The sequence below is a fragment of the Archocentrus centrarchus genome, chromosome 12 (genome assembly GCF_007364275.1).
Source record: "Archocentrus centrarchus isolate MPI-CPG fArcCen1 chromosome 12, fArcCen1, whole genome shotgun sequence".
In the NCBI taxonomy this organism is placed as follows: Eukaryota; Metazoa; Chordata; class Actinopteri; order Cichliformes; family Cichlidae; genus Archocentrus; species Archocentrus centrarchus.
In genome coordinates, this window is record NC_044357.1 from 21,008,840 (window position 1) to 21,032,810 (window position 23,971).

Below are 23,971 nucleotides of genomic sequence, written 5' to 3' on the forward strand. Positions count from 1 at the left end.
CAGGATTCGGTACTTGGGAATCTGCTGCAAATCAGAATCTCATTTATTAAACCAATCCATTTAGGAAAACCATCCCAAATTGCTGCAATTCAATTCAATTTTATTTATATAGCACCAAATCACAACAAACAGTCACCTCAAGGTGTTTTATACTGTAAGGTAAAGACCCTACAATAATTACAGAGAAAACCCAAAAGTCAAAACGACCCCCTATGAACAAGCACTTGGGACAGTGGGAAGCAAAAACTCTCTTTTAACAGGAAGAAGCCTCCAGCAGATCCAGGCTCAGGGAGGGGCAGTCATCGGCTGCAACCAGTTGGGGCTGAGGGGAGAGAGACAGGACAAAAGAGGCACAACAGCAGAACGCAATCAATGCTCCGTTCCTGGGATGGATGTTAAACTAAGTATTATTAACAAATGAAATTAGAAAAAAAAGAAAAAAAATGAATGTCATGCGAAAAAAGTAAAAATAAGACGGTTGCATAATGACTCATTTACAAGATGTACTCCCCCCGAAGGTAAAACAAGCAAGAATCAAAGTAAACACAGTGTCGCATTAGACAGTTATTGCCTATACACAGGAGAAAGTAAACACTGTTGACTGCATTCTTCTCTGAGGGGATGACAGTTTGAAGCTTGTGGGGTTTGGGATAGAAATCCTTCTTACCAAGACAACTGTGACAGCAGTGGAGCTGTTTTATATATATATATATATATATATATATATATATATATATATATATATATATATATATATATATATATATATATATATATATATATATATATATATATATATATATATATATATATATATATACACACAGATATATATATATACAGTGGGTACGGAAAGTATTCAGACCCCTTTAAATTTTTCAGTCTTTGTTTCATTACAGCCATTGGCTAAAATCAAAAAAGTATTCAGACCCTATATATATATATATATATATATATATATATATGTGTGTGTGTGTGTGTGTGTGTGACTGATGACAAAAAGAGGACAGGCAAGTATCAAAGTAAACAGTGTCATGTTAGACAGTTATTGCCTACACACATATTTAAGTCAGTAAACATGCAGAAAACTGTTCTTTTCTCTGAGGGGATGAAAGTTAGTTTTGCACTTTGTAAAAGAAAGAGCCTGTGACAACAGCAGGCTTCTCTTTCTGACTGTCAAAGGTTTAAATGAATATCACATGTTAAAAATGTGATATTCATTCAAAAAAGATTTGGTTTCTTGTGCTGTTTGGTTTTCTTATAGTAAACATTATACGTATATTTTTTGGAAACTTAGTTCAAATTTTATAGATACACAACTAGCACAACCAGTTATTAGGTTTAAGAGACATTTACTTTTTAACATCAGGACAGGAAGGTTTGGATAGGTTTGGATGTTGCGTGTCTTTTTTCAGGTGATCTTTGTCTAGTATTAAAGGATGTTTAGCAAATATACTATAAAAAATTATCAGGAAGTTGGAAAAATAATTTTACACAGCAATATATATATATATATATATATATATATATATATATGGCACTAATATCATAATGTGCATGACGTGTACCTGCAATTAAACACTAGGCCTAAAACGACATCCAGGTGTATATGCCCATCAAACTGAACAGCAGAGATCCATGGGAACCCCTGCTGAACTGTCTAAGTGACATCAAGTCCTGGATGAGAAACAATTTCCTAAATCTTAATGAAAGCAAAACCGAGGTCATATGCTTTGGTAAATTTGACCCCTCAAGCTACTCCTCTGGCACTCTGAGTCATTTGGCTCCTCACTGTCGTGATGCTGTGAAAAATCTGGGTGTCATTTTAGATAGTAGTTTTAAAATGGAGAAGCAAGTAAGTGCTGTTACCAAAATCAGTTTTTACCAACTCAGAGTCATTGCCAAGGTAAAACCTTATCTCCCGCAGCAGGACCTGGAAAAAGTTATTCATGCTTTTATTACTTCCCGCCTGGACTACTGTAATTCTCTGTACTTTGGCATAGATCAATCATCTGTGCGCCGCCTGCAGGTAGTCCAGAATGCGGCAGCTCGTCTTTTAACCGGTTTAAAAAAGCATGAACACATTACCCCAGTCCTGTCATCCCTTCACTGGCTCCCTGTCCGTTTTAGAATCGATTTTAAGATTTTATTGCTTACTTTTAAAGCCTTAAACGGACTGGCACCTTTGTATCTGTCTGAGCTGCTTCACTGTCACACCCCTGTAAGAGCTCTGAGGTCATCGAACCAGCTGCTCTTACAGAGGCCTAAAATTAGACTAAAACAGAGAGGTGATCGAGCTTTTGCAGCAGCAGCACCAAAGCTATGGAACGATCTACCTCTCCATATCCGCACAGCTCAGACGATACACACATTTAAATCTCTATTAAAAACACATTTCTTTTCTTTGGCATTTGGCTGCAGTGCTACCTCCTTTTAGATGATTGTTTTATGGTATTTTATGGTACTTGTTTTAAACGTTTTAATTTTTAATTTTCTTATGTTATTTATTGTTCTTAATGTTTTTATTTATTTATTTTTATTTTATTATTTTATTTATTTATTTATATATTTTTATTTTATTTAGTATAGTCCTTGGGGTTACAGATCTTGTACAGCACTTTGGTCAACGTCGTTGTTTTAAATGTGCTTTATAAATAAACTTGACTTGACTTGACTTGACTAAATTTTGAATTTTTCAAACCGAACAATATTCTATCCTGATCTGGCATTGAATAACAGCCCAAAGACTTTTACCACTTTTTAATAACTACTTAAACCATTTCACACTTAATATCTCTTTTAGATGTTTATATCAGTTCTGCATGCCAGCTAAACCGAATCAAGTTATGTGGCCTACAGACTAATAACAGGTAAGAACTTAATTGGGGGGAAATCTCTAATCATGCCCCGTACAGGAGGTCTAAAAAAAACTATATTCGTGCTGCATGTTATTCCGGGATTTTACATGCTCGTCTTGAAAGGTTTATTTATTTCCTTTATTTTTTGTTACTCTGAGTTGGTACGGAAGCACCTATTTTGATTTTTGGAAGGCGTAAAGAAAACGTTTAACGCGTCCGGAACCAGTGTGCGCTGAAACGTTTCCGCCCGGCGTTATTTTGGACTTGAACATATGCTCATGCAGCGAGAACTGCGACAGTGAGATGTATTTTCTGTCTCCTTTGTGGCTGAAGTAGTTGGTTCATTAAATTACTCCTAATAAAAGCCAGATAAGGAGTCAGTATGGCGGATCTGAAGGAGGCGAGGCTGGATTTTACTCTGAAAGAGCTGACTCTTTCCCGTCCCGCTGAACACGAGGAAATCCCGGGCAGCTCGTCCACTGTGGAGCTTCGGGACACAAAGCTGGTGTGTGTGGAGTATCCCGGGGTCTTCAGCAGCGTGGACAGAATGCTGAACACTCTGGGTGGTGAACAGTCAGTGACCAAAGTAAGGGGACTCCAGCTGGGACAGCTATCAGTCTCGGGCTTTTACTTTGGAAATATTTTTGCGTCAGTTATAGAAAAGGCATTTTCAGTTTTTCATAAATTGTGTCTTAAATAAATCGTTTTCTAGCCCACAATTTACTTGATGCTTTTACACTATAATCAGCCACTGGACTAATAAAAACCACAGTTGTAATTCAAGTAGCCTGTGAGGAAACTGGGCTCGTTTTCAGGGTTTAGATCAGCGGTGTTAAACACATTTAAGTGCAGGGCCCCAGCACAGTCCCAGTTAAAATCAAGTGGGCCACACCAGTTAAGCGACTCCCTAATAATTTATCCTTTATGCAACAAATGTAAAGAAGAACAAACGTATCCTGAAAACATCCACATTTTCACAGGTGTCCACAAGTTCACAGCCATGTATTTACCCATACTTCATTACTTTCCCCCCCGTCTTTATAGTTACCACAACTTGGGGAAATACAAAAATGGTTTTAACTTTGCAAATATTTTCACTCCTTTGTAGAACTGGTGGCATCACTACACCATGAGCAGTACACCGGCATCCACCATTTTCATCTAACATACAAAATGAGCAGTTACAGAGAATTTCCAGCATCAGCCACTTGATAGCAGTAACCTCCAGCCACCACGACTGGCTGCTTATACACATGTGGTGTTGTGGTTTAACCACACCTTTTAAGACTTCTTATCGCTTGGAAATGGCTGCCACCGATGGAGGAAGATCAATTGTAAATCATTACTCGACCAATCAGCACAAATTAGAATAAAACTAGCTTTTAATGGATAAAATCTAAAGTGAAGAGGTGTTTCACTTCAAGTCAGACCCAATATATGTGTTGCGTTTGTAAATAACACTATGCAACACAATGTTTTTCTTTGACAAGCATGTGCTATTTTCTAATGCTTTTTATTGTAAAACAATAGAAAATGTCCATTATTCCTGTCAAACTTTGCTTTTGTGGATTTTAGAATGATTTTTTTTTTTTTGCCCCAATTTTCTTGTTGAATGTTTGGTTGAAAATTGTGCAGTATTTGAGAATTTTCTTGAAACCTCAGCAAATTCTTCTAAACTTGAAATTTTGTGTTTGATCTGAACAGTTAAAGATTTGACCAAATTGAATTTTTGTTAGATCGATTTGTTATTCTTTTCTTTCAATTGAACATTTTTATCATTTTCATAGGCAATTTTTGAAGAGAAAACAACCTGAAAAAAAGGGTAAAACCTAAATGAAGACCACTAGTAACTGGCATTATATGGGAAAAATGAAAGAAATTTGCATGTTAAACTGGCTGTTTTGTGGGTCGTCAGCTGTTACTAAACTCTTTCTGATTTCTGTGGTTAATACTGCCTCTTTTTCCCGATATTCTCACAGACCTACGCCAACCCCAACAAGCGTCTCGAGCTGCGTTATCGACCCCAAGACCCTTTCTGTCACTCACTGTGTGGAAACCGCTTCTCATCGGGAAACCTCCTCCTCAGAGTGCGACGACGGGTGCGAAAGAAAGACCCCAAAGATGCCGAGAACCACATGGACGTGCTCGGAGTCATTGGAACCACATACAAATTCACTGGTGTGTCTCTCAGTTATCCACCTACAGCATGATAAAGTTCATTTTGTTAACCCTTGGTCTTCTTTCAATTGTACAGTTTCACTTTTTATTTTAATAACTGTCCAAATAATATATATTATTTGGAATCTCTAATTAGGGCCCGAGCACGAACTGTGCGAAGGCCCTATTGTAATTGCTTCGTTTATTATTATTAGGGCCCGAGCACGAACTGTGCGAAGGCCCTATTGTAATTGCTTCGTTTATTATTATTATTATTATTATTTTTTTTTTATTATTATTATTCAGGCAAATGAATTGGCTTTTTGGGGGCTTTATCATATTCAAAAACTCATGAAACTTTGCACATGCGTCACACCTGGTGAAAATTTAAGTATTTTAATGGGCTCGGGCAAGGGCGCGCCCAAATGGCTCGCTAGCGCCCCCTAAACTGGAGCCCCACCGCTGTGTTTCACGTACATGAATGAAACTTCATACACATGTATATCATGTCCAGGCGCACAAAAAATCCTCTTGGAGCCATGCCCTAAACCCAACAGGAAGTCCGCCATTTTGAATTAATTATGCAAATTTGGCGATTTGCAGCCCTCACACTTTTTCTAATAACTCAGAGGTTTTAGACGTTATCATCTTCATATTTGGTTTGTCTAACCTACACCCCCAGGGGAATCTAAATCTCGAAAATGGTGAGTTTTTGCCAAGGGGGAGGGGTCCTTATGCCCCTTTGAACTTTGATCATTCGCCATGAAATTTTGATTGCCTCTCATTCATACCTACATGATCCAATGTGCATCAAACTTCTCCAGTAGGATGAGGGTGCCCCCCTGAACACATACATATGACAATATTTAATATCAGTCGCAGCGCCACCTAGTGGGAACAGGAAATGTCATATTTTACACTTGGAGGTCCAGCTCCAAGGTGGTTTAGCAGAACCATCTCAAATTTCACCTGGAAAGCCTTAAGAAGTTGGACTTACTGTGTTTTCAAAACTGTGACTTTTGACAAAAGGGCGTGACCCTTATGGGACGGCAAAGTTCGATGATTCGCCATGAACACAAAAATGGCTGTAACTCAAAGCCAACTTGCCCAATCTGGCTCAAACTTCAGTGGTGTGATAAGCATGCTGCCCTGCACACACTCATATGCATAAAGTCCATAAACGTTAGAGCGCCGCCTAGTGGCAGCTCGGAATATCTTAAAATAGCAAGTTTTTTGAGTAGCCCCGGAGCTACGTTTTATCTACATGTATGAAAATGTACATGCTCATGTAACATACTAAGACGTACAAAAAAGTCTCTTGGACCCATACCCTAAACCCTACAGGAAGTCGGCCATCTTCAATTGAAGGTGTCAATTTTTGCGATTTCCACGCCTGCTATTTGAACGAACTTGTCCTAGGGCATTTCACCCAGTGACACCAAATTGGCTCCAGATCATCTACACAAGTAGCCCATCAAAAGTTATTCAGGGTTTTGTAGAATATTGAACGGTGTTGCCATGGCAACCCTCTGAATTTGGACTTTTTTCAATTTCAAATTCACAGAGATTCTAAACATCAGCCCCTGGGCTGTGCTTTCTCTATGTACCTGAAAATGTGCCTGCTGATGTAAGATGCTAACATCTACAAAAAACTCTCTTGGACCGATAGCCCAAACCCAACAGGAAGTCAGCCACGTTTACTTTAAAGTGTCATTTTTGCAGCATTTTTCGCCTTTTTCAGGCCTTTTTGCCTCAACTCCTCCTAGGGCATTTGACCCAGTGAGACCAAAATGGCTCCAGATCATCCACACAAGTAGCCCATCAAAAGATATTCATGGTTTTGTAGAATATTGAACGGTGTTGCTGTAGCAACCCTCTGAATTTGGACTTTTTTTCCATTTCAGGCCCACATAGGTTCTAAACATCAGCCCCAGGGCAGTGCTTGGTCTGTGTACCTGAAATCGTGCATGCTGAAGTAACATCCTAACACGTACAAAAAAGTCTCTTGGACCGATAGCCGAAATCCAACAGGAAGCCTGACATGTTCTAATTAAGGTGTCATTTTTGCAGCATTTGTCACATTTTTCAGGCCTGCTATTTCAATCATCTTCTACTACAGCTTTTCATCCAGTCACACCAAAATGGCTCCAGATCATCTACACAAGTAGCCCATCAAAAGATATTCATGGTTTTGTAGAATATTGAACGGTGTTGCCGTAGCAACCCTCTAAATGTGGGATTTTACTCATATACCACAGTGCACCAAATTGTTACATCTCTGACATACATTGTCCGATCTGCCTCAAACTTCACAGGCTTAATGGGAGGGTAAGGGAGACCGGACACACCCCTCTATCAGCTTTGTTTCACACTCATAACGCCACCTAGTGGCAACAGGAAATCAGTAGGACACTGATACTCATCATCCTATGGTCATTACAGTTTCATTGATGGCTGCAGGCATTACATAGAGCATTGTGACATATTAATTAGTGGGCACTCACCGACGCCACCTAGTGGAAGCGGGAGACGATCGACGCGAAGTACGGCTAGCCTGCTGAGCCGTCAGCAGCCGGGTGAGCCAGCTACTCTCTCGTCTGCGAGAACCTCCGAGCGCGGTTCGGCTGGAGCGTGCCACGGGTCGACGCGCGGCTTGGCTGGAGCGCGCCAGGGGTCGACGCGCGCCGGGTGCGAGGGCCCGCTCATCGCCGCTTGCGGCTTTAATTATTATTATTTTTTTTATTATTCAGGCAAATGAATTGGCTTTTTGGGGGCTTTATCATATTCAAAAACTCATGAAACTTGGCACATGCGTCACACCTGGTGAAAATTTAAGTATTTTAATGGGCTCGGGCAAGGGCGCGCCCAAATGGCTCGCTAGCGCCCCCTAAACTGGAGCCCCACCGCTGTGTTTCACGTACATGAATGAAACTTCATACACATGTATATCATGTCCAGGCGCACAAAAAATCCTCTTGGAGCCATGCCCTAAACCCAACAGGAAGTCCGCCATTTTGAATTAATTATGCAAATTTGGCGATTTGCAGCCCTCACACTTTTTCTAATAACTCAGAGGTTTTAGACGTTATCATCTTCATATTTGGTTTGTCTAACCTACACCCCCAGGGGAATCTAAATCTCGAAAATGGTGAGTTTTTGGCAAGGGGGAGGGGTCCTTATGCCCCTTTGAACTTTGATCATTCGCCATGAAATTTTGATTGCCTCTCATTCATACCTACATGATCCAATGTGCATCAAACTTCTCCAGTAGGATGAGGGTGCCCCCCTGAACACATACATATGACAATATTTAATATCAGTCGCAGCGCCACCTAGTGGGAACAGGAAATGTCATATTTTACACTTGGAGGTCCAGCTCCAAGGTGGTTTAGCAGAACCATCTCAAATTTCACCTGGAAAGCCTTAAGAAGTTGGACTTACTGTGTTTTCAAAACTGTGACTTTTTGACAAAAGGGCGTGACCCTTATGGGACGGCAAAGTTCGATGATTCGCCATGAACACAAAAATGGCTGTAACTCAAAGCCAACTTGCCCAATCTGGCTCAAACTTCAGTGGTGTGATAAGCATGCTGCCCTGAACACACTCATATGCATAAAGTCCATAAACGTTAGAGCGCCGCCTAGTGGCAGCTCGGAATATCTTAAAATAGCAAGTTTTTTGAGTAGCCCCGGAGCTACGTTTTATCTACATCTATGAAAATGTACATGCTCATGTAACATACTAAGACGTACAAAAAAGTCTCTTGGACCCATACCCTCAACCCTACAGGAAGTCGGCCATCTTCAATTGAAGGTGTCAATTTTTGCGATTTCCACGCCTGCTATTTGAACGAACTTGTCCTAGGGCATTTCACCCAGTGACACCAAATTGGCTCCAGATCATCTACACAAGTAGCCCATCAAAAGTTATTCATGGTTTTGTAGAATATTGAACGGTGTTGCCATGGCAACCCTCTGAATTTGGACTTTTTTTCAATTTCAAATTCACAGAGATTCTAAACATCAGCCCCTGGGCTGTGCTTTCTCTATGTACCTGAAAATGTGCCTGCTGATGTAAGATGCTAACATCTACAAAAAACTCTCTTGGACCGATAGCCCAAACCCAACAGGAAGTCAGCCACGTTTACTTTAAAGTGTCATTTTTGCAGCATTTTTCACATTTTTCAGGCCTTTTTGCCTCAACTCCTCCTAGGGCATTTGACCCAGTGACACCAAAATGGCTCCAGATCATCCACACAAGTAGCCCATCAAAAGATATTCATGGTTTTGTAGAATATTGAACGGTGTTGCCGTAGCAACCCTCTGAATTTGGACTTTTTTTCCATTTCAGGCCCAGATAGGTTCTAAACATCAGCCCCAGGGCAGTGCTTGGTCTGTGTACCTGAAATCGTGCATGCTGAAGTAACATCCTAACACGTACAAAAAAGTCTCTTGGACCGATAGCCGAAATCCAACAGGAAGCCTGACATGTTCTAATTAAGGTGTCATTTTTGCAGCATTTTTCACATTTTTCAGGCCTGCTATTTGAATCATCTTCTACTACAGCTTTTCATCCAGTCACACCAAAATGGCTCCAGATCATCTACACAAGTAGCCCATCAAAAGATATTCATGGTTTTGTAGAATATTGAACGGTGTTGCCGTAGCAACCCTCTAAATGTGGGATTTTACTCATATACCACAGTGCACCAAATTGTTACATCTCTGACATACATTGTCCGATCTGCCTCAAACTTCACAGGCTTAATGGGAGGGTAAGGGAGACCGGACACACCCCTCTATCAGCTTTGTTTCACACTCATAACGCCACCTAGTGGCAACAGGAAATCAGTAGGACACTGATACTCATCATCCTATGGTCATTACAGTTTCATTGATGGCTGCAGGCATTACATAGAGCATTGTGACATATTAATTAGTGGGCACTCACCGACGCCACCTAGTGGAAGCGGGAGACGATCGACGCGAAGTACGGCTAGCCTGCTGAGCCGTCAGCAGCCGGGTGAGCCAGCTACTCTCTCGTCTGCGAGAACCTCCGAGCGCGGTTCGGCTGGAGCGTGCCACGGGGCGACGCGCGGCTTGGCTGGAGCGCGCCAGGGGTCGACGCGCGCCGGGTGCGAGGGCCCGCTCATCGCCGCTTGCGGCTTTAATATTTACTTGTTTCTCATATTTTCATACTTAATACAGACAAGATATTCATACAGCCATGGCATCTTCATCATGTTAAAAGTGAGGATTTATACAGCATAAGGAAACAGTACCAGTTAAAAGTTTGGAGTGGTGCTGTCTGTGTTAACTACAGTGCCCTCCAGTGGCCAAAATGCCCAAAAGACATGATACATGAAACATCTGAAGATTTTTGGTGCTAATTTTAGGGAAGATTGAACAAGTTTAATCGCCTGGGATTTTTTTTTTCAACTCTTTCAATAAAATTCAGTAATGGAGGTCACGTCAGTCAGAATTATATGACAGGTTGTCTTGACTCTGGCACGTCCCATGAGCTTAACAATCACCACATTAACTTGTTTAAGGCAGCATTTCTCTTACTTTTTCTGGCATGCCCCACTACCAAAAAACACTTTCACCCTCCAGGCCACAGTTTGATTTTTTTTTTTTTTAACTTGTAAGTCACAGTTTTTAAGCCAGTGAACATACCCTGCATAATACTCCTTTCTGAAACTCTGAATGATGAAAATGTATTCGGTTTATTCAGACCAGGAATGAGTGAAAAAGCCCATAAACTCATCAGGAAATGGTTTAGAGAGGTTCAGGCAGGGGGCTGCTTTCTCATAGGAGTAGCAGTACTTTTTCTAACCACATCTTCACTTTTCAGACAGCAAAAATATTGTTGCTCTGTGATCCTTAATCCATGCACCAAGTTCACTTTTGATTGATTAAAGTGTTACTGAGCTACTTAGACCCAGTTTCAGAAGATAATAATGCATCAAATGTACAAATGATGCCGGTGAGGATGTTTGATCTGATGAATATTTGCTGTTTGCAGGGCTGGCAGACTTCCAGTGTCTTGCAGTGCATTCAGAAGGTGGAAAAGACACTTCTTTGTATGACAAAATCATCCTCCGCAAACCAGAGAGTCAAGAGTTCTTTGAGCAGCCCATGCCTTACTTTCTCCCCCCGCCCATCTTCTCGCGCCTCGACAGTCCCGTGGATTATTTTTACCGGCCTGACGTCCATGTAAAGTTAGTAAGATGCTGTGTGTGTTAGCATGACAGCTTTTCCTAGTTCCCCCAGACAGCAATATTGGGAAGTCTATATCTGACTTTAGTGTCTAACATTAATATTTCTCCTCTTGTGTTTTTGTAGCCAAATGCCAGGTGACACTAAGAATTTTATTGGTTTAAATCGCGCTGGCCGGCCCCACAATGCCATTTTTGTCAGCTTCACTGATCCCACCGTGCCCGCAGAGTGCCTCGAGGCAGCCAAAGTTACCTGGAGACGAATCTGCATGAAGGACTGCGACAAGCAGGCTGAGGAACAGCTGAAAAAGGTGTGTCCAGTACCCAAACACGCTCTGATTGCAAGGGTCACTTGTTAATAAGTGCAGGAACTGAGAGGGGGGCTTCCCAGCTGTATTTACATCCCCTCAAACACTTTGAAAACTCTGTCTTGTTGTCACAACATGCATTTACTTCTATTTGTGTTGTTTTTTTACTGAACTGATTTCAACTGAACCAACATAATCAGCAGTTTTCTCTCAAAAAATAGGAAAATCTTTTATATAATCTTATACACTTTTCCAACATCTTCTGGGCATTATCTAATCTCAAAACATTTTGCGCCTAGATGTTTGAGAGCCGGCCCATCTGGTCACGGAACGCAGTCAAAGCCCACATCAACCTCCACCCTGATAAGCTGAAGCTGCTGCTGCCCGTCTATGCCTATTACATGGTGAGGATATCCCTAATGTCACTCAGTTTTGTTCTGAAATGGTGAAAAAAAAGAATTCAATAATGCTGTACTGGATTGCATATTATAGATTCAATATTATTGCATCCGCCCACTGGATGAGAGGCTTGTGCAGTTTTTCCTTTGCTGTCACAGAAGTTAAACATGGGTTTGCTTTTTACAGGTGACAGGACCGTGGAGGAGCCTGTGGGTGAGGCTGGGCTATGATCCCCGAAAGACCTCAGAGGCCAAAAAATACCAGATGCTTGATTTCAGGATTCGCTGTAGCACCAAGCACGGTGAGAGCAGAATAAACTTTATCTGCGTATTTTTTTCTTTTTCTTTTTTCAATTTTAATGAAAAACTACTAATATGAGTAGTTTATTATTATTATGAGCACTTTTGTTTTCATTTTGTCCCCATTTTTAGGCTACTCTCTATCAAACATACCAATAAAAGCCAAGAGAAGCTCCCTGAACTACAGTCTGCCAAACACATTAAACAAATCGGGTGAGTGTCTTAGATGAATGCAAGTGCCTCTCATATGTATACATATTCACAAACAAGGGCAATGCATGTGATTTATAGCCTTGTTAATAAGTTAGTAAATAAAGTCATTGCTGTCTTTTTCCAGCACCCCTGCCAGCTAGCGTGATGGCTCTTCAGACTCACGAGGGTCCCTGCAGCAGTCGAGATCCAGCTCCAGTCAAGTACCAGCTGAGGGTCCGTGAAGAAAGAGCCGTGTGGCAGTATTATTAGAGCTAAGATGCTAAATGTTACAAGCACACACCTTGTATAGTTTTAAGATTAGGCTTTAAAACCTTTCTTTTTGATAACACATAGTTAGGCTGGATCGGTTGTGCTGCCGTTGGTTCAGGCTGGCTCGGGAGCTTCCCACGATGCACTCAGTACTTCTCGTTCATTCGCCTCATTTCACTCCTCGTGCTTTTTATATGCCACTATTAATCTGTAACTTTTGTCTACTCACTCATAGGTCGTGTTGGTTTTGATTGTGCTTTCTATATGTTCAACTTTTCTCATTTCATTATCACATGGGTAGCATTTACAGTACTGTGCAAAATCTTGAGTCACCCCTCATTTTTTTTCTACTTTACAAGTAAAATGCCCAGGTATGGTTTTACTGCATTGGCAGTGTGTTTGGGATCACTGTTATGGCGAAAAATTAAGCTGCTGCCAATCATATGCTTTCCACATGGTATTGAATGGTAGATTAAAATCTGATGGTACTTTTCTGCATTCATAATTCCATCAGTTTTAACAAGATCCCCAACACCACTGGCTGAAATGCAGCCCCAAAGCTTGACAGAGCCTCCATTACAAGAAACTTTGGCTGATTAGGAGCAAAATATGGACATAAAAGGTGACTCAAGACATTTACACAGTTCTGTATAATCTGTCTTTATTAATTGAAACTGTTGTTCTTTTTTAATTTAACTTTGAGCACACTGACATTTCCAAAGTGTAAAGATAAAAATGCCTGAAGCTACAAAGGCATTTATTATCTGTTTACATGCAGTCTTATAAAATAGTCATGACAAAGCTGTCCCTGCCCTCTGTTTCCGCTTCACAGGAATCATCCTACATTTTCAGAGAGGGCATGCTGCCTCCTCACAGACAAATGTTTTACCAGCTCTGTGATTTGGATGTAGAAAGGTACAAAACAGTCATGTGCATACTCCAGTGTAACATATGGCATGTTTCCATTACTTTAATGCAAGTGGGGAGTCTGTCGTCTTGCTTTGGTTGGAGTGTAATGCAGGTCTTTTTGTGCTTCCAGTATCCAAAAGGTGATTGAGCAGAACAGCGGTAATGAGCAGCACTGTGAAGAGCGGGACGGATGGTGTGTCGTCGGCACCACAGACAAGCTGAGGGACATGATCTCAGCCATGATCAAGAAGGTGATCCGAGCTCAGAGACCAGGTAGGGACAAAACTGGCAGCTGTGGGTTTGTGATTCTGATTACTGTGACCAAACACTAACTACTCAGATGGACTCATGAGGAACTTTTCCTCTTTCAGTCGGCACAGTGTGCATCCAGGGCTGGTTTTACTTTTAGCCTAAATCATGCCCTGCTTTTGGTCTAATTTCTCTCCTCTTCTTTGTTCATTAGTTACACAGCTTTTAGCCCTGTGAGCCTACCTGTGACCACTCATCACACTTCATGGCCTGATGAAGTTGATTGGTTACAGACATCGTATTAGTACAATAGACCAGGTTAAATAGTCCATACAGTTATTGTGTGCATATTTAAGACTGTCAAGTGGCTGCTTAACATCTTAGAGCCAACAGTTAACCAACACCATGACATGAATAAAACGCGAAACTTGCCGACTTGTGAGGCCAGCAGCTACTCCAGTTGACTAGTCTAGTTTTACAAGTTGTGCAACAACTACTGGATGGACTGCCATGAAAAAGGTTCCCAGGTGAATCCATAGCTCACCTGGTAGAGCATGTGGGGGGATTGACAAACATTTGGAACCAGCCTTAAGGAGGAATTTTGAAGAAAGGCAGTTTTTGGCACTCCTGGATTGGTTTTCTTTTTAAGCCACGGAGGTTGTAGCTTGATGCTAAAACATTAAAATGTGACAGTTATGGTGGTAAACTCTATAGCTTCTTCACTAGTTACTGTGAATATAAATCGGTTAACTCAGCTCCTTTTTACAGCTTTACAGAGCTGCTAGCATGGCTACTTTCAGTGACTTTAACTCTTCTAAAAAGGTAAAAGGATGCAGTATTTGACAGAATACTGTAATGATTTTTGGGGTTTTTTTCCTCCTTGTAGTCACTTTGTGATCCCGGATAATGATTGTGTAACTCATTACCTCATCATTTCAGAAAAACAGACTGATGTTCTGGCGCTTTAAAAGTGCTTGGGCTAAGACTCAGTATGTACAGACTATTCTGAGAGAGGACAGAAGATGGTGTGAGACACTCTTTTTGAGAACGTGTTATCTGATGTGGTACAGAGGAACAGGACTTTGGCTTCTGGAGTGTGTGTGTGTGTGTGTGTGTGTGTGTGTGTGTGTGTGTGTGTGTGTGTGTGTGTGTGTGTGTGTGTGTGTGTGTGTGTGTGTGTGTGTGTTTGTTTGTTTGTTTGTTTGTTTTTTTGACTTATTTGATTTTCTTTTTCTCCTTCAGAGTTGCCGGAATTACCCAAAAGACGAAGACGTAAAGGCCAAAGTTTAAAAGATGTGTATGTAGAAGAGGAGGAGGAGGAGGAGGAGGAGGAGAATCAGGAAGATGAAGAGGAGGATGAGGAAGATGAATTTCAGCCATCTGAAGGGAGTGAAAATGAGATGGAGACAGAAATTCTAGATTACGTGTAACACAGTACAAGAGTTTGTTGACATGATTTGACTGTTAATATTTTGCATCATCATTTTTCTTTAAATGTAATTTAGCTGAACATTAATAAAGAAATTAAGTTGTTTTTTTTGTAACAGTTGTGTACTTTGCTGTGTATCCAGGGAAGCCTTTGATGCATGTGTTTAAATGCACATTTTCATCAGTTACAGTATGATTAAAATTCATCATGGACATAAGTAAAGGTGCAGTTTTTCTGACCAAATAACATTAAAAACAATGACATGAAACATCATCAAATGCCATGTGCTGCTCTCATGTTGCTTCTAGTGTAGGTGTGTTTTATTTGACATGAAACTACTAAAAATCTAACTGCCTAGCTGTATTGCAGTTTTTTGTTATTGTGTGGCACTGCCCACTTTGCCACCAGCCAGAACCACTAACGTAAGCCAGGATGGTTACATGCACCAAATTCTAACCTGACCGTTTGAATGTCACGGCAAACATTGAGACTCATCAGATCAGGCAATGTTTTTTCAATCTTTCGTCTATGATCTATTGTCCAATTTTAGTGAGTCAGTCCAAATAGTTTTTCTCAGTTTCCAGTTTTCAGCTGATAGGAGTGACACCCGGTGTGGTCTTCTGCTGTAGCCTATCTGCTTCAAGGTTTGATGTTTGGCATGTTCAGAGATGCTCTTCTGCATACCTTGATTGTAGCAAGTGGTGATTTGAGTTACTTTTGCCTTACTATAAGCTACAAGCAGTCTAGCCAACTCCGCCGACCTCAGGCATCAGGCATTTTCACCCAGAGAGCTGCCTCACACTGGATTATTTTCTCTGTAAATCCTAGAGATGATTGTGTGGGAAAAATCCCAGTAGATCAGATCAGATCAGCAGTTCCTGAAATACACAAACCAACAACTATGCGTTGCATTCAATGCCAAATTGCTTTCTTCCCCGTTCTGATGCTGGATTTGAACTTCAGCAAACCATCTTGACCATGTCTGCATGGCTAAATTGCTGACATATAATTGGCTGATTAGATATTTGGCAGGTGAGTGCCATGTATATACACAAATTGTTGCTGGATAGGCCACGTCAGTATAGGTGTATAGATTATTTTGGCAGATAAAATCAGTGGACACAGAAAAGCACATAAAAGATAACATTTTATTTTGGGAAACATAATAATTGTAGGCTACAATGAAGGTATTCACCGTTTAGTTTTGAAGCATTCAAAGCATACAGGTTAACAGAGCTGTCTGACTCTGGGCCCAGTTTGACAGCTGTGTAAACTCAACAGGCTTACTGATAGATGGAAAAAAAACCCAAATGGCTTGTGAACATTTGGTCACATGCACCTTTTTATAAAGGCTGATACATGGCTGTGTCATGATATTTCTGTTTGTTTTTTTCACCCAGTCTGTTTTTGAAGTTACTCACTAAATTTCACAACACTATTATTAATTACTGCATTTTCAGATGCAGAGAAAACCTGCACAGGAGACAAATAGACTCTTATGCCTTTAAAATAAAGGCAGCCCATTTTTCACTAAACCTCATTTAGCCTGTTTTTATTTTACCTTCTCGAAAGGACAGAAAAAAAAGGCTCCTCAAACTTATTTATTTTAATTTAGGCCTGTTTCAAAAATTGCGAGGCAATGCATGGGAAGTATTGGGGGAGATGCAGCGTACACAAGGTGGTTAAATATTATGTAACAGTGAGAAAAGCAGCACCATGGTGGTCAGATGTTGTTTAGGGGAGGAGTCTTTTTCAAAAAAGTCTGGGTGTCAGTCAGTGAGGTTCTGCCATTTTTGCCATGATGCTGAAGCTGGGGATTTTGATTGCCATTGCTGTGTTTTTGAAGACGGCCTCTGCGGCCTCTGTAGGTGTCACACAATATGTGTACTTTTCATGTTTCCAGAATTTTTCTCTAAAAATAGTATGCAGTATGTAGAAAAAAATGTTTCAAGCTCAGTTTTGCACAGATGATTTAGCTGCAACTGTAAGATTACAAAATGTGTTGAACTGAAACTGAGTGTTCAGATCTACAAATATAAATATATGGTTTTTAATGGCTAACATTTACTATCTTAATCACATTGTGCATTATCTCTGTAGCTCGGTGTGGTGCAAACCGAGGGAGGGAGGGTTGAGGGCAAAAAGATTAGTCTTGGATTATTCCGTTCCATGGACGTCTTCAAGGGAATCCCTTTTGCTGACGTTCCTGGAAGATTTGAGAAACCAAAGCCTCACCCTGGATGGGATGGTGGGTAAACTGATTGTGTTTCTTATCAATCTTTATTGATTATATCTGAAATTATATCTCAAACTCACAGAAGCCTTTTCTGCATATTTTCTTTAATCAGTCAGTCAAAAATGCTTTATCTTCTTCTTGCAGGAAAATAAGCATCAGCTAAGGCCTGCACTGTGTGAAGTAATGTCTTACAATAAGTAGAACACACTGCTCTTTTTATGTGTGTTTCTGGTCAGGCATTCTAAAGGCCACAGAGTACAAGCCCAGATGCCTTCAGCTGAACCTTTTAATGAATGACCACAGGGGCAGCGAGGACTGTCTGTACCTTAACATCTGGGTTCCTCACGGCAGCTCAGGTAACGACAGAAGCCAAAAAAGTTTTCACACTAATTAGACCAACACTAACTGTCTTCATCTTCTAGTGTCTCGTGATCTGCCTGTCATGGTTTGGATCTTTGGGGGAGGATTCCTAGTTGGAGGCTCCATGGGCGCTAACTTCCTGGATAACTACCTGTACAGCGGGCAGGAGATTGCAGACAGAGGAGATGTTATTGTAGTGACACTGGGGTACCGTGTGGGAACTATGGGGTTCCTGAGCACTGGAGACTCTAGTTTGCCAGGTAGGCACACACACTTTACAGAGTCTGGTAGATGCTGAGCTGCCAATTATTGAAATACTTCCATTAAAGTAGCGATTCTTCTCATGAGCTGGATTCTATTTGATCTTCAGGAAACTATGGTTTGTGGGATCAGCACACTGCCATCGCCTGGGTGCACAGAAACATCAAGTCATTTGGAGGCGACCCTGACAACATCACCATCTTTGGGGAGTCTGCAGGTGGAGCTAGTGTTAGCTTCCAGGTGAGAGGTGACACTTAAAGCAGACCCAGACCGAGACTTTTGGCGCCAGCCTCAAGTTGCAAGTCAAGGAGCTGCAGCACTTTCATGTTTTCACTGCAGAGGTTGCTGCTCGCTCATTACTAAGATAGACAGATAGATGGTAAATTAGTAAATTTAGGCAAAATTCAACATTTTTAAATATGACTCTGATTCAGTTCAAAGCACAGGCTGAAATACGTATTCTTCCTAACCTTCCACCCACAGACTCTCACTCCACACAATAAAGGGCTCATCAGGAGAGCCATCTCCCAGAGTGGGGTGGCACTTTGCCCCTGGGGAATCAACAAAAACCCTCGCAAGTTTGCCGAGGAGGTACATTACAGCTGTTCTACATATAACCACTTTTTTTTTGGAACAAATAAAATAAATACGAAGCTGTGCGTACAACTTCAGCAAAGGCAGATAATTACAGATAAATTATACCCACTCTGCAGGTCGCTCTGAAGGTCAACTGCCCAACCGATGACAGAATGGCTGCCTGTTTGAAGATGACTGATGCCGTGACCCTAACAATGGCAGGCACTCTCAATTTGTCCAGTTCACCCGATAGTAAGGACTGCATTCCACACAAACCTAGTTTACATTCTCATTTTAGACATGATGAAAGCAGTTCTGCCTAAATTAGTCACCAAGTCCAATTTGATACAGTGTGTTACATTCAGCACTTCAAACTATATGCACACTGATCATGGCACAATATATAGAAAAGAGTTTTTCTGTATACAGTAAATTTTCTGACTGTCTGCATTTCTCAGACCCCCTTGTGTACAACTTGGTGCTGTCTCCTGTGATCGATGGCGACTTCTTGCCAGACGATCCTTCCAACTTGTTCGACAATGCAGCTGAAATTGACTACATTGCTGGAGTCAATGACATGGACGGACATATTTTCACCGCCCTTGATGTTCCATCAATCAACTCTCAGCTGATTGATACCCCAATGTGAGTTTGAACCATTTAATCAGTTAGAACAACAACAATGCCAAAATGGACCAACATGTAGCAGCATATGAAAACTTTGGAAGCAGGAAGATGTTTAATCAGACCTCAGTCCTCTTTTTCTGATTGCAGAGAGGATGTGAAGAGGCTCTTGGGAGCCTACACAAAGGAGAAGGGCACGCTTGGTATGGACAATGCCTATTCCACGTACACCTCAACCTGGGGAAGTAATCCCAGTAGGGAGACCATCAAGAAGACCATTGTGGCCATCGGAACAGACTACATTTTCCTGGTTCCTACACAGGCCGCCCTTTATCTTCATGCTGACCATGCCACGTGAGAATGTGATCTTGCAATAGAAATGTCAGAATTTAATGATACAATAGTGGGCTCAGTGCTAAATAAAATATCATGCATCTAAATAATTACAGAGGTAAAAATACATTTCTTTATTCAGTGGTGTAGTTATCGTCACATTGCTGTTTTCATTTCACCAAAGAACTGGACGCACCTACTCCTACCTATTCTCTGAGCCCAACCGTATGGGTGGTCTAGTCTTGCCCTACCCAAGCTGGATGGGAGCTGACCACGCTGACGACCTGCAGTACGTGTTCGGAAAGCCTTTCACCACACCACTTGGATACTGGCCAAGACATCGCCGCGTCTCCAAATACATGATCGCCTACTGGACCAACTTTGCCAAAACTGGGTATAATTCTGCAGACGCAAAAGATTGTCCAAGTATCACAGAAATCAAAGAATAGAGTCAGGCATCGAAATATAATTTAATCTTGTATATTTCTGTTTTCCTTTTTTCTGGTTATGTCCACAGAGATCCCAACAAAGGAGGTTCAAATGTGCCTGCTACCTGGCCAGAATTCACCAGAAGTGGACCAGAGTTCCTGGAGATCCATTCTGACATGGACAAGAACTATGTGCAGCAGCAGCTGAGGCTGCGTTATGTGCATTTCTGGACCAGTATCCTGCCCAACCTTCCTGTAGTTGTCTAAGAATAAGTAGCATGTGCATATGTGTGGATGTGAAGTATTATATCACTACTATTTTGTGAAAAATAAATGGATAGCAGACAAAAATATTAATCTTGTGGGTTTATTTGATCGTGTGTTTGAATTTATAATATGACTATCTGAAGCTCTCAATACAGGATCTCAGTTGATGCACTAATGCATTTGAATTATTTACAAAACTCTCAGAAGTGTGTTAACTTTGTAATGCAAAATAGAATAGCAGAAAGTAACAAATTGATTTTGCAGATGTAGCTGACTTTATTAGCTAGCCATTAAAAGTATCGTGCCATTTTGCTACCAATCTATCTGTGTTAGCTGGGGTACAGTTAGCCTTTTTTAGCTAAGTTTAGGTACAACAGCAGTTGATACTGATAACAGCCACAGGTGTAACAACTGTGTGTTAGCCCCCTGGGTAGATATTTTTGGGGCTCATACCATGAGGTTGTACCTGAGCAAACAATTCTCTCCTTCCTGTTTTGAGCACCATTTTTTCCTTTTTTACCTGGCTTGCTAAATAGTGGCTCAGGATTTAGGGCAGGTTGACTGCTACTAATGTGAAGGCTGTCCAAATTCGAAGACACTTCCAAATGTGGTCGACGAATGCGTCCTTTTTTCGAATTTGAAGGATAGGTCTGTGGCCTACCATATCCCATGTTTCATTGCGCATCAAAACTCAAACACGCAATGGCAGAGGAGAGCGGCAAAAAGTTTTTAATATGACTGTTTATGTAACACAAAATAAACTTAGTGATGTTTTCAGGCAAGAATGTAAATGTGTAAACTTAAAATATCTGCTTGTTTTATCAAGATATCGCTTAATTGCATAAAGTGCTCCGCTCTACCAGGAGCTCGCCTCGCTAACTGAGAACGTCCAACTTCCAGCACATCCTTTTCAAACCCCCGCTAGGTTTCCCCCGCTGAGTGGAGTGTGGTTAGTACACAAGTATGCACAAGAACGCATATTGAAAAACGGCCCCAGTCTACCTAGGCCAGTTCCTTCGAAGGATGTGGGCCCTGTACATGTGAACTTGTGCAACGTCATCAATCTCAGCCTAAGTTCTGTTCCAATTCAAAGTTCGCATAAAGGCAAGTTCGCTCAAAGTACCCGGATGTTTTCTTGCTCCGCCCCTTCTGTCGAGTCTGCATTGGCGGTGACTTGTGTGGACTTGGTTTGTTCATAAATGAAGATTTTTTAAAGTTAATCCAAATTTATGTAGTTTGAAGAATTTTCTAATATGTTTCTGTTAGTCTCTAAAGATGGTTAAAAGTAAAACTGCCCAACGACTTTGTTCTTTGATTAGCAAGTTTAATTTGTTGTAAGCCTCGATGTTTGTTCCTTGTTATTAAAATTGTTTCCCCCCCCTTTTTTTTCCATTATTAATTGTTTCTCTATTATTCATTTGAATATGTACAACTCAACCTGAGACCGATCTGATACTTTTTTTCCCACATTGTTGCCTTGTTTTGTTTGTAAATTCATGTTACAATTAAAATTCTTAAATTAAAAAACATAAAAAAAAACAAACAAACAAAAAAGCTTGTGTGGACTTGGTGCAGCCAAGTATCCCAGAATGCATTTTGAACAAAACTCAAATGCAACACTGGTTGAGTAGACCGACTAAAACTGTGAGAAAATTTTGAAATATTACTGCTTCTCTCACACAAAGCAAACTTTTACAGTGTTTTCAGCCAAGTTTTCACCCACCACCACCACAGACTCCAGAGGACATCCCAGCACAGAGCCAGCAGACCACTGCATAGAAAAGGGCAGATGCTACCACTGAGTCATAAAAGGTCTTTAACAGAGTCCTGCAGACACTGAAGGACGTCAGTTTCCTCAGCAGGTGGAGACAACTCTGGCTCAACAGTGAAAGGAATTCCTCTAATATCAGTGTTAATACATAAAGACTTACAAGAAGAGCTGATGATACCACGTGATTCAATGTTACACACAATGCTGGATTCTTGGAAAAAGATAGTTAAAATTTGTAAAATAGATAATCAGATCAAAGTACTCAGATGGTGTGCCTTTGACTCAGATTTTAAACCAAACCAGAATGATGGGAGATTTAAAGGCTGGATCCCAAAGGGACTAACCACTTACTACACATTTACCCAGAAGGGGGCGTTTCAGAGTTTTGAGGAACTGCAAAGGTCTAACTGTCATGGTCCTGGGCCGTCTGCCCAGCATTTTGTGTTTAGTTTTATTTTTCCTGAGTTTTTATTTCCCAGTTTGTTTTGATGCTCTTGTTCCCTTCGTCCCTGTCTCCCCTGCTTCCATGGTCTTGTCTGTTTTGTCATTTTGTCTTGACCCTGACCTCCTGTGTTTTCTTATTGAGTTTTATTCCTAGTGTTGTGACTAGTCTGCGTCTGTCCCGTGTCTGTGTGCCAGTCCCCCGTATTTAGTCTGCGTGTACCTTGGTTAGTCACTTCCTGTTTTATTTTGCCAGTCTTGTGTTCCCTGTGCTTTTTATCTAGTTTTGCTTCACCTATGTTATTAGTTTCATTTGCTTCACCTGTTGTGCCCTACTGTTTCCTCTTGCCCTAATTACCTGCTGTGTATTTAAGCCCTCAGTTTTCGTCTGATCATTGTTGCGTCATTGTCTGTGTTTCTCCTTCCTGCTGTGTGTTTCCCAGTTTAAGTACTCCCTTGTTCTCCCAGGCTTGTTTCAGTGGTTTTTGGCTTGGTTGAGATTTTGTTGTTTTTATTTATTTTTCACCTGTTAGCATCAGCACAATAAAGCTGTTAAAGTTTAGCTCCTTGTCACGCGTCCTGCATTTGGGTCCTACCCTTCCACCGCACAGCCAAACCATGACACTAACAGGTTGGAAAAGGATGACTTCTACAGATATCTGCAGGTTAGGGCCTATTTTGGTCATAATCTACAAGAAACTTGGGAAACTGCCGTATCAGTTTTTTTTTTTATGTTTCTATCTTTGTTGAAATCAGATTCATGCATGAAACTTGTCTCCAGACTATATAATGGACTTCTATTGTCAAAACAAATTGACACAGACTACATAAGAAATAAATGGGTAAAAGAAGGAAATTTAATTATCTCTTCTGAAAGCTGGGAAAGGATCAACAAATCACACTGGATGACCTCGAGCTCCAACACTTGGAGAGAATTCTGTTTAAAAAAAAACGGTATTCGATATTTTGTAACTCCAACTCCGAAAAAAAACATCAGGGCATTGGAGCCACTTGTTGGAGACTTTGTGGGTCAAATGAGGCAAACCATCATCATATTTTCTGGAGCTGTTCAGTGATTAACCTATTCTGGGAGCAGCTATGTGATCACTTAAATAACATCTTTACTGAGAGAATCCCCTGTAAATGTGAAGCCCTGTACTTAGGAGGCATTCCATTTGATAACTGGACTTTGAAAGATAAAAAACTGTTGTTAATGCTTCTGGCAGCAAGCAAAAAGACTATCACTAGGAAGTGGTTAAAACCTGAAGCTCCTACAGTTGATGAATGGTTTAAAATTGTACAGGACATTATATTCTAGAGAATTTGTAGTTCTGTGTTAAAGGTAAAAGGGAATCTTTTTTCAGGATCTGGTTGTAATGGACAAATT

The 23,971-nt window shown here is 40.9% G+C and overlaps 2 protein-coding genes across 3 annotated transcripts; both read left to right on the forward strand.

Moving 5' to 3' along the window:
• Positions 1 to 3,107: 3,107 nt before the first annotated feature.
• On the forward strand, positions 3,108 to 15,428 carry gtf3c5 (general transcription factor IIIC, polypeptide 5). 2 transcript variants are annotated; one of them, XM_030742751.1, is made up of 12 exons: positions 3,108 to 3,444; positions 4,838 to 5,036; positions 11,040 to 11,235; positions 11,360 to 11,370; positions 11,461 to 11,543; positions 11,840 to 11,944; positions 12,126 to 12,240; positions 12,371 to 12,451; positions 12,576 to 12,664; positions 13,533 to 13,615; positions 13,740 to 13,882; positions 15,101 to 15,428. In XM_030742751.1, the coding sequence occupies exons 1-12, from the start codon at positions 3,241 to 3,243 to the stop codon at positions 15,286 to 15,288; spliced, it is 1,497 nt and encodes a 498-aa protein (XP_030598611.1). In that variant the 5' UTR covers positions 3,108 to 3,240; the 3' UTR covers positions 15,289 to 15,428. The 2 variants fall into 2 exon arrangements, with proteins under 2 accessions (XP_030598611.1, XP_030598609.1); XM_030742749.1 differs by having other exon boundaries at positions 11,360 to 11,543.
• Positions 15,429 to 17,054: 1,626 nt separating this feature from the next.
• On the forward strand, positions 17,055 to 20,401 carry cel.2 (carboxyl ester lipase, tandem duplicate 2). Its single transcript, XM_030742680.1, has 11 exons — positions 17,055 to 17,151; positions 17,388 to 17,535; positions 17,760 to 17,879; positions 17,946 to 18,143; positions 18,254 to 18,384; positions 18,628 to 18,735; positions 18,858 to 18,972; positions 19,179 to 19,365; positions 19,495 to 19,698; positions 19,862 to 20,071; positions 20,195 to 20,401. The coding sequence occupies exons 1-11, from the start codon at positions 17,086 to 17,088 to the stop codon at positions 20,370 to 20,372; spliced, it is 1,665 nt and encodes a 554-aa protein (XP_030598540.1). The 5' UTR covers positions 17,055 to 17,085; the 3' UTR covers positions 20,373 to 20,401.
• The last annotated feature ends 3,570 nt before the right edge of the window (positions 20,402 to 23,971 follow it).

What these genes read in the sequence shown, in the direction of transcription:
- gtf3c5 (XM_030742749.1), top strand. Translation starts at nt 3,241, where the DNA reads ATGGCGGATCTGAAGGAGGCGAGGCTGGATTTTACTCTGAAAGAGCTG. An exon ending in AACCACATACAAATTCACTG is followed by an intron (nt 5,037 to 11,039) that starts GTGTGTCTCTCA and finishes TGCTGTTTGCAG; the next exon opens with GGCTGGCAGACTTCCAGTGT. An exon ending in GATCCGAGCTCAGAGACCAG is followed by an intron (nt 13,883 to 15,100) that starts GTAGGGACAAAA and finishes TTTCTCCTTCAG; the next exon opens with AGTTGCCGGAATTACCCAAA.
- cel.2 (XM_030742680.1), top strand. Translation starts at nt 17,086, where the DNA reads ATGATGCTGAAGCTGGGGATTTTGATTGCCATTGCTGTGTTTTTGAAG. An exon ending in GCCTCACCCTGGATGGGATG is followed by an intron (nt 17,536 to 17,759) that starts GTGGGTAAACTG and finishes GTTTCTGGTCAG; the next exon opens with GCATTCTAAAGGCCACAGAG. An exon ending in CTCGCAAGTTTGCCGAGGAG is followed by an intron (nt 18,736 to 18,857) that starts GTACATTACAGC and finishes CCCACTCTGCAG; the next exon opens with GTCGCTCTGAAGGTCAACTG.